A 10,546-nucleotide genomic window follows, 5' to 3' on the forward strand; every position below is an offset into this window, starting at 1 on the left:
AGTCTTCTGTATTTTTTTTTATCTATAAACACAAATCTAAAAGTATAAGAACTGATGTAATAACATATAGAGTGTGTGGCAAGAATGTAAATAGAAATGTTTGTAAGTTTTGATGAACTTTCTTCACAAAATATACATGATGGACACAAATGCAGTGCATGGGTCTGCAAAGGTAGCCTAGTAATGTACTGGAATTTACGGTGAGCCCCGAAAAAAAAAAATCAATTCAAAATCTAACGGTCAATAAAAATGTACTAAATGTTACCTTCCACTTTCAATACTTCATGGGAGTTTCTAAAATGATACTCTCTTCAACATACCACTGTATTTATACAACTCTTCATTTAAGGCATGCAAATGTTATTCCCTACCTTTAAGGGCCTTTGGCGTAAGGCCGACGAACATAATTTAGTTTCAAACCAAACTTATGTCCTTACGTATGTTCTGAAAAAAAACAAAAAAAAAACGAATGTTTGTTAACCGTTGATGACTCCTGCAATCGACGCGAAACACTTTCAGACATTCTTGGTTACAAAGTAAAATTGAAAATAAATCAAACAGGACAGAGAGGACCGGAAGAAAAAAAAAATAACAGCACAATGACAGCACCAACAACAACAAAGCGCGCGCACACACAACACACAACACACACACACACACACACACACACACACACAAAAGCATAAACGCAAGTGACAACTATTGTATAACAAACAAATTACGATACTTGTTGAAAGCATAGAATCACTATGCTAACAATCTCAAGAGTAAACTTTGCACTAAGGGCTCCACCGGAAAACACCGAAATCATGTTTCCTACGTGGATACAAAGTAAAAGTTAAAAGTGGACGCAGCATGAAGAAAGCCGAAGCTTTGATTCATAACTTCCGTAACATAACGGATACACTTCTAATCATATGATGAATAATAATAATAAGATTCAAGATTCAAGATTCAAATTTATTTTCACTTCCAACAGATAAACAAAGAGATTATATACATTGCATATGTACAGGATATTTGTAATACTTGCAGAACGTAATTTGACAAAGTACATTATGAAAATGACAAGTAGATGAAAAAAATGCAATTATACCTTTGTTAAAATATACATAACGCGTATAATACAAGTCAACTAAGGATGAGGATGGAAGTGGAGGGTCCCACTAAGAAGCAGAGCTTGTACGATACGGGACCCTCAGAAAATACACAAGACAGCAATATAAAACAAAATAAAATGAACCGATGTCAACTGACATCAAGATGATTGGGAAGGGAAAAAGAACGAAAAGGGGAAAAAAAGAGGGAAAAAAGGGGAAAAAAGGGAGGAAAACGTGTCCCACTAAGTTCCACTAAGTCCCCGATGCATTGGATTTCCTCATACAATAAGTGAAAGCAAGAAGATTATTTCAGTTGTTTCTCCCGGGCCTAAATTTTGAAACTTTTCGAAAATCTGCAGTCATTTTGCAAGGAACTCTGACAAAAGGACAGCACGATTTCAAAAACTGTCAGCTTCCCAGTCGTGTTTCTTTTTCTTTTTGTTTTTTTGTTTTTTTGCCACGGAACCTATCAGCAAATAGAAGAATTTACTATGAATATGTTTTATTGGTATAACAAATTGGTGCTGTCGTTGTTTTGTTCCAGTGTTCCACGTCTTACAAGATTGGCTTTGTAGTGGAACACTTTTTTCCATCGTCATGATTATTTACTATTTTTGTTACCATAACAAAGTGCATTGTTCATTTTTTTTTAACGTCATTCGTGCATATACTTTATATTGTGTTTAAAAAAGAATGCCCTTATCAGACAATAATGCAAGACAAATCGAAAACTTGTACCTCTTTGGATCATGTTCCCTTTTTCTTCTTCTTTTTTTTTTATGACGGAAATAAATAAACTATTGAACCATTGAACAAATAACAGTTTCCTCGGGCAACGACTGGATTGTTGGGTTTTGTCTTTGTTTTCTGTAGTAGTTTCGGCAAAGAGAAGGCTTTATCAACATAAAGAACTATCACAGGCATACATCAATATAGTCGTTTAATTTACCGAACATTGTTTGGTATCACACAGGAGATGCGTGCGCCAGTCACCCGTGCCAAAACGACGGTGTGTGTTCGTCAAACGCTGTCGGTGGCTACCAGTGCCAGTGTCCGGGCGATTTCACCGGAGCTTCATGTGAGACCCCTGGTAAGAGAATCATTTATAGCTGGCTTTAGGGTTTGATGCTTCGTGGGATATTCAGGCATACTGTATCACCCTCCCCCACCTGTTTTGGTTGTTTTTGTTCTTGATTTTGAAGACGCGTCTATCGTGGTTGCCTTTGAGAAAGAGCGATGAATTCAGCATGCCTGTGAAATAAATATATATTGCGAAAAAAAAAATGGTACTATAATTATTTGTCTGAAAATAATGTTGATATTATTAAAAAAAAGTTGCTTTTAAAGGTCAGTGCCTTTTTTTCTGAAAAAAAAAATCCTTTACTCCAAATAAATGATGAATAAATGTAAGATTATTGTCATTAAATGTAGGAAGCGGTTGATCCGTGGTGAAACGGAATCATTTCAGAGAACCTATGATTCAGCATCGCAGGCAACTCCAATGGTAACTTACCAAATATCATGAATAAAGAGGAACTTGTAGATTACCTACAATTACCTATAACACTGGAAATGGTTATAGTGTTCACGTATAACACGCTATTCAATATTTTCATTTTCCCCCTCACGAGTGAGCAGATAACAACCCAAGATCCATCCTGATTTTACGAATGGGTAACATTATTACTGGCCCTCCCCTCCCCCCCCCCTTTTTTTTTTTTAAAGATGGATGCAGATTGATGGGTGAAAAAAAGAGAGAGAAAAACAGGGTTATAAACTGGAGTGACAACTATAATAGGTGGTTGTCACTTGGGCTCTTGTGATCCAGGGGCGAATCCAGGAATTCCGTGAAGGGGGTGCAAATTTCTGGTGCAACTTTTGGGTTTCATCAGCTGACAAGCAAGCAAAACAGCTGCAGCAGCAGCAGCAACAACAACAACCACAGTGCAGTTTCATGTGCGGGGGGGGGGGGGGGGCACCTCCCCCTGCCTTCACGGTATAGGTTTAGGGAAATTATATTTGGTTGGTCATCGTGTGATTTCATGCATACTTTTATTTGAAAAAAAAATAAAGGGATGGGGCACGCTCCCGATGCGCCCCATTTTTTTTTTCATTAAAAAAATAAGAAAAGAAATTGAAGGGGTGTGCCCGATAACGCTCCCCCCCCCCCCCCGATCCGCCATTGTGGTCAGCATTTCCGTGATGTTGTGCGTAGGTATCCAGATTTCATCATGTGTTTTCATTTTGTGCATCAGGTTGTGGTTTGATACCCATTGAATATTCGATGTATGTATTAAAGATCTACACAATGAAACCTTGTCTTCGAATTAATGAAAACCAATTGGAACCGTTCTCTCCTCCCTATAGTGTTAATTCCAGTTACAACGTGCACAACCAATCCGTGCCTGAACCAGGGAGCGTGTATCCCCGACTCTGCGGGCAACTTCCTCCGCTGCCAGTGCGCCGCCGGATACACAGGGTCAATCTGCCAGACCGAGGGTAATGCACCTTTAAATTAAAAAAAAAAAGAGAAAAAAAATCACCTCAACTGATTGCCAAATTGCCCTACATTGACATCGACGTCAATGTAGGGCAATTTGTCAATCAGTTGCAATGAAAACATCTCGACGGAAGAATTTCATGAATTTGAATAAGAATGCTTCACATTGAATTATGTACGCCTACGTATAACCATGTGTGTGTGTGCGTGTGAGTGTGTATGTGTGTGTGCGCACAAACACACACACATACACACAAGTGTGTATCTTAGTGTCTTTTATCATTTTTTAATAATATGTGATTGTCATATTTCAAATTATGTATATAATACATTTTTTTTTTCAATTTATATCATCGTGTTGAAACTGAGAATATAACAACAAAACAAAATGATAAGAAATTTACGACGGGCACATTTTTATTATCATTAATTTATTCAAGCGAATGAACATGTTTAGATGTATCATTTTTTGACTTCCAGTCCTAGGATGTGATATCAACAGATGTTTGAATGGCGGATCGTGCATTAACCTGAATAACGGAGGATTCACCTGTTCATGCGAACCGGGCTTCGCGGGAACCCTGTGCGAGATTCAAGGTGAGCGAGAAAGGCGGCAACCAAGAGCACATCCTCGTTATTTATTGTTTCTCTTAAAAAACAAACAAACAAGACAAGACACATATGCACAAAGACGCAGACACACACACGTGCACGCTTTTTCCAACTGCATTCATTTTTGTTTTTATACACTAGTAATGCAAATACACACAAGGTATTCATATGTTCAAAAAAAAAAACTGCAGAGAAACATGTAAGTAAAGGTCCTTATAGATAACGTGCATACCAATGTCTTTTGATAATCATAATCAGGACTTTACCAGTGATTGGAAGATGATAGCACTGCAAGAAACTTGGTTTTGATGTGTGTGTGTGGGTGGTTTTTTATTTATTTTTTGTGGGCACATCCAAGTAACTATAGAGAAAATAAAAATAAAAACTTGAATAGATAAATAATTATATGGCACACTATTATAGATATTCTTTTTGCCATACACTAAGTGATAATGAAGGTACATTATGAATAAATGAAAGTCAACGTGCAAGTCATCGTGCATCAGCATGCATCACTAGATGCCGTACATTGTGAAAAGGATGAATGCAGGAAATGGCTTGAATTGAATTTAAAAGACGAAACGGAACGGGAATGCTCTCAATAAGTTGTGAGAAAAGGTTATATACTATTACAGGATGTTTCATGTCAACCCGTCTCAGCTTTTAATAGCAGTAAGATTTGGAGTGTATACCTTTGATAGCAGCTAACATTTCCCCTCCGAGTTTTTTTCATTCCGGGATACTCGGTACGTTGTCCTTTTATACTTTACATGTGATCTTTTTTTTTTTATCAGCAATGTTCTGATTGTTTCTACAGTGTACTACTTTCATGACTGACTTTTCTGATTCTGACGGTCTTACCTCCAACAGTCAGTCCATCTCCAACATATCCACCGAAAACTATCATTAATGTAAACTTACATACAACAATCGTCCTCTCCTCAAACACTTTAGATTACATCTTGCTGGCTGTGACATTTAACTTTTGACAATTGACCATTTTTTTTTTATCACACGTTCGTCCTAGTGCCCAATTCGGTATGCACCTCAACATCGTGTCAAAATGGAGGCACATGTTCTGTGGTCAGTGGTGTTATCGATTGTGACTGTCCGACTGGGTTTTCAGGCTCAACGTGTGGCGTTGAAGGTAGGAGTTATAATAATGACAGAGGGCGCTATACTGTGGTTTCATTGAGGGTGTTAGATCCTTTGCGTTTTTATAAAATTAATATCCCTTTGCTTTAAAAGAACATGTTATTTGATTTTATATTGATTGTTTTCAGTACTTTCATTCCAGATAGGGATGTATATATATATATATATATATATATATATATATATATATATATATATATATATATATATATATATATATATATTGAAACAAGGAAGGAAAAACTGACCAGAAACAATTGTAATAATAAATAGCGAAAACTTTGAGCAAAGAAAATGGGTTTTCATCGGGATTCGAACCCGAGACCTCCGGATTACTAGTTTATGTCAGGTTTATGTCAGGTTAATGTGTGTGTGTGTGGCACACATGCACACACGAGCAAAGAGATTTAAGGGTTTGGGACGAACACCGATCTAGGGCTTTCAATAGCTCAGTCGGTAGAGCACCGGTCTAGTAATCCGGAGGTCTCGGGTTCATATATATATATATATATATATATATATATATATATATATATATATATATATATATATATTTAGAGAGAGAGATGCAGCAACAGTAGTTAAATCAATTTCCTAACATTGTGGCTATTCTCACAGAACCAATGATAATAGCCAGTCGTTTACCAACTGTGGCATGTCGTCACCTGCACTGCAATGACTATTTCCCCCAGCAGCATCCATTGTATTGGTATGCTGATTTCCCGATGCAAAGCTTTGATTATAATTGATAAATCATTTTGGGGCAAATTATTTGTATAGGGCCCCATTTTTCTCTCTCTTCTTTCTTTCTATAAAACAACAACAACAATAAATCATCATATCTGCATAGTGTAGCTTTTCTTTGGTTCGTTTTCGCTTACAGTAGTTGATTTTTCTTTCTTTCTCTCTCTCTCCTTTTCCGCAACCATGAAGTCCCGGAACAGTGTGTTACTGTTGACTGTGAGAACGGTGGGACGTGCTTCCAGAGCGACTCGCAGGGTTTCATCTGCACCTGTACATCCGGTTTCACTGGTCAACGCTGCCAAACACGTGAGCCCAAAATACACCCATATTTCTGTTCTTCAGAGCACACAGCCTTCCATTATATTATAGGAAATTATACGAATGTCAGAGAGAAGAGGAGATAGTAGGGAGCTTTTCGTGACGCGGACGTTCAGAGGGGGGGGGGGGGGAGATGTTCTGCGCATGCGCAGACATGCGCAAATTTGCTTGTAAAAATCGTTCTCGCGTTGTCTGAGTTTGCACGATCGGTTCTGAGCTACTTTTGCGTCAGCTCAATTCACGATGCAGAGAGCTATTCGATGCACCGATCGTATGGGGGCGTCATTGTATCTCTGCGTAATCTAAAGCTACTTTGCAACACGACGCAGGGAGAGGAAAACGACCAACGCAGTCGTTGTCTAGACGTCCGCGCCGCAAATCTAAAGCTCCCTAATTTCTCACCTTCTCGAGAGTTTTCAAGTCCCATAAGGTGGGAAGGCAAGACGTGACTATTCAAGATCTCGTATTCTTGCTTTTTGGACCAGAGAAGATGAGAAAGCAAAATCGCACATGAGGCCTTCTATCCGACCTTTTTGGACGCCTAAAGTCGAGATGACAATATTTTATATATCATATCTCGCCATCTTGTTTTCACGGACCAAAGAGATCGAGATGAAGCCGAAGAGTCATCTCTCCCCCACGGTGGCATTCGTAAGGTTCCGTAAACTACACGAAACTATCCAGAGTCATTTTGTATCGGTGCCACGTTGCATGTAGCGTTAATTTTGATAAAGATTTGTGTATATTCACTTTCTTTGCGACGCCCTCTTATTATTCAACTCAATTTCAATTCAATTCAATTTATTTTTTTTTCGTAATATAACAACTTCAAACTCAAAAACATACCATTTCAAATGTGTATTTATTCCCCATTTTAATATTGCACATCAAACGTTTTTTGTTTCACTTCAAAGGGCAATTTGTAAACCAGTAGCAAAAAATAAAAACACTTTTTTTTTCTTTGAAAACTTTACACTACTTCAACGAAGATGCTTAAGATTTTGGTTTGCCTCTTCTCGAGCATTATTTTGCTTATTCTTCTTTCCCGCTATAATAGATAATAGGTGTGTTCGTTCTTAACACATTAAAAAGATGAACGAGCATTATTGTTTGTTTGTTTGTTTGTTTGTTTTTTACTCTTTGTTCTTTAGCCACAATGAACTGTTCGCCAAATACCTGCCGCAATGGAATTTGTGTGCCAACAGTCACCGGCTATCAATGCAGCTGTTTCAGCGGATATACAGGAACCAACTGTGACGGTATGAAACTTTTGAGCAAACATATTAAACTGTATGCAAAATAATAATTTTGATGACAATGGACTTACCGCCTTTTAGAATTGAGCTTTCCCGATAAACAAAAACTGTTTCCCATTTCTACGTCAACAGTAACTCATACGGATATGCTTCCTCATACCTCATCTGAAATTACAAGTTTTTGAGATGATTCCAGCTCTGGGTATGGTCACCAATTTAATGACCTCAATAAAAGAGAAATTAATATCCTTGTAACTAGACGTACCGAATAAATGTTTATTACGCTAAAGATCTATCAGCTGAGTGATAGTTCAAGATATTGCAATCTAAGATTAAGATCTAAGTTACATATTGAAATGTAAGTTAGCACGACAATGTTTCAAAAAGGTGATACAATAAGATCATGTATCATGACTACAATGCTTTATGTTCGAAGGAAGAGAAATTTGATAGCACAACAATAAAATGACAGCAGCTTCTATCGCGGAACGTAGGAGGTACTTCAAAAACACTGATTCTGGTTAGGCGTCGTTATAGTTTGTTAGTTTGGTAATAAAGTAAGTAAGCAAGCCAACATTGGTCGGATTATTGTATTGGAGGATTGGGATGATCGTGACGAAGTGCTCAGTATACGACAGCAAGTCATCCTATTTCATATTTTCCTTTTGCCTTTCCTGTAAAACGCTTATTTTTCTCCTTTCATCCCATTTTGTGTGTGTATGTGTGTGTGTGTGTGTGTGTGTGTGTGTGCGTGTGTGTGTCTGTGTCTGTGTCTGTGTCTGCGTTTCTCCTCGTAGAGTTGACCATGATGTGTGTGATAAAGAGAAATTCACTCATTTTTTTTTCTTCTCAGGTCTTGATTGTTGGTGTTGTTGTTTTTTTTGTTTCTTTCCAGTCGCTGTCATTGATGTATGCGCCGTGAATCCATGCGAGAACGGCGGCGTTTGTAAGGAGGAGAATGGCAGGGTCGAATGTGATTGCGCTGCGGGCTTTGGCGGATCCCGCTGTCGGAGTGAGTAATGAAGATGAATGTATGATTATATCTTTAGATGACTAAATAAACATATGAACATAATTATGAATATATGAAATATATGAATACACATGAACATGTCTTTGCAGTGAATTATAAAACAAGATATGAATAGGACCCTATCGAAAAAATGATTTGCCCCAGACAATACTGAGATCCAATCAAACTGTTATTATTCCAAAGAGTTCAAACATTGTTGTCGTTATTATTGTTAGTATTATTATGCTAATAAAGAGTTTTCACGAGGCTAAACGTTTCCACGAACATATACATGAACATATTACATAACATGAGTAATATTTTACACATACTATAATGTAATGTAATTATGTAATGTGATATATTACATATAGAAAGTAAGGTTGTCGGAAGATCGAGGTGAGGAAATGCATACACTATAATCCGTCATGACACCACTTTATGGTGTACACCATCATCTTAAATATTTGTTTCTTCTAAAATATATTTTCTCTCCAGGGAGAAAATACAATGTGGCACACGTTTACCGATGACAATCGCATTTTACTGACGATATTAGTAATAGTAGTATGAAAGTCGTTATCATCATCTTTATTATTTTCATTTTTTTATCAGTAGTAGTAGTAGTATTAGTACTAGTTCCAGTAGTGTAGTTATATTGTTTCATTCACTTTTTTAAGTACTAGTAGTAGTAACAGAAGTAGTGGTGTAGCTTTTATCACTTATTCAACTTTAATTCAAACCATCGCTTTTGAAATACAGTCATCATGTCAAAAAATAAAAACATATACAAGCCAGTAACTTCCAAGGTAATCCAAATACTGTTGTTTGAATTACTAATTTCTCATTGCCTGTAATGAGTTCAATTTTTGATATCTTTTGGTAATCTGAAAAAAAAAAATCGGTTCCATGACATTTGCTCCTGCGGCAATTATTGCTCCCATGAAATATGTGCACGCTAAGCCAAAATAAATCCTACCCACAAACATAAGCCTCACCCTAATCCTAATCCTCACATCAAGCTAAACATCAAACCCCATCAGAACCCAAACCATAACCTCTAAGTCCTTGGAGAATATAAGACCAGAGCAATGGTCGCAGGAGCAAATGTCGGGTTACCCCCCCCCCCCAAATAATAATAACAATATTAATAATATTAATAATAATAATAACAATAATAATAATAATAATAATAATAATAATAATAATAGTGATAATAATAATGATAATAATAATAATAATGATAATAATAATAATGATGATAATAATAATGATAATAATAAATAAAGAAAAATGTTGGAACGAAAGCTGGGAAATTAAATGCAGTTGCTCGTGTTTATTGATAGAATGATTACAACTAAGATTTACAGAACAGAGACAAATCGCGTAGCGTGATATCAGATGAATAACTATGATTATTATAATCACGAGGATGTTCCTTTTTTTTTCTCACAACCATAGTTACCTTGACTAATAATCGGGCAGTGTCAGTTTGGCCGTCTTCGCTGGTCCTCTTCATCACTTTGATTGCGTCTCTCCTCTGGCTCAGGTCATGATGCGCCTATACATGCCGGAAGCAGCATATTTCGCCCAAGGAGGAATAACTGATTCAGGAAAAAAACATATTATTGGTTTATCAACGTTACCAGAATGCCTTGTTATCCAGTCTTTCATACAATAGTAAAATATTACCCTGTAGTATAGAGTAATTTCAATGTAATTTCAGTGGAATCAACATCCTGTGATAGGGATTTACTCGACTCGACGAATATTATCCAAAAGTATCGGTGAATAAATGTGACTGAATCGTTAAAAAAAAAAATGTCATCATCGCACATTCATGACGTTC

At 36.9% G+C, this 10,546-nt stretch overlaps 1 protein-coding gene across 1 annotated transcript in view; it reads left to right on the forward strand.

Annotated features, from left to right (window-relative positions):
* Window positions 1-10,289, forward strand: part of LOC140243956 (uncharacterized) — a 70,696-nt gene extending 60,407 nt beyond the window's left edge. Inside the window, exons 26-33 of the mRNA XM_072323624.1 lie at window positions 2,074-2,190; window positions 3,468-3,599; window positions 4,081-4,197; window positions 5,240-5,359; window positions 6,301-6,417; window positions 7,581-7,688; window positions 8,581-8,697; window positions 10,159-10,289. Of these exons, the coding sequence (XP_072179725.1) occupies window positions 2,074-2,190; window positions 3,468-3,599; window positions 4,081-4,197; window positions 5,240-5,359; window positions 6,301-6,417; window positions 7,581-7,688; window positions 8,581-8,697; window positions 10,159-10,253 (923 nt within the window). The 3' untranslated portion in view covers window positions 10,254-10,289. The remainder of the gene's footprint in view (window positions 1-2,073; window positions 2,191-3,467; window positions 3,600-4,080; window positions 4,198-5,239; window positions 5,360-6,300; window positions 6,418-7,580; window positions 7,689-8,580; window positions 8,698-10,158) is intronic.
* Window positions 10,290-10,546: the final 257 nt, after the last annotated feature.

Source organism: Diadema setosum, chromosome 2, assembly GCF_964275005.1.
Source record: "Diadema setosum chromosome 2, eeDiaSeto1, whole genome shotgun sequence".
Lineage (NCBI taxonomy): Eukaryota > Metazoa > Echinodermata > Echinoidea > Diadematoida > Diadematidae > Diadema > Diadema setosum.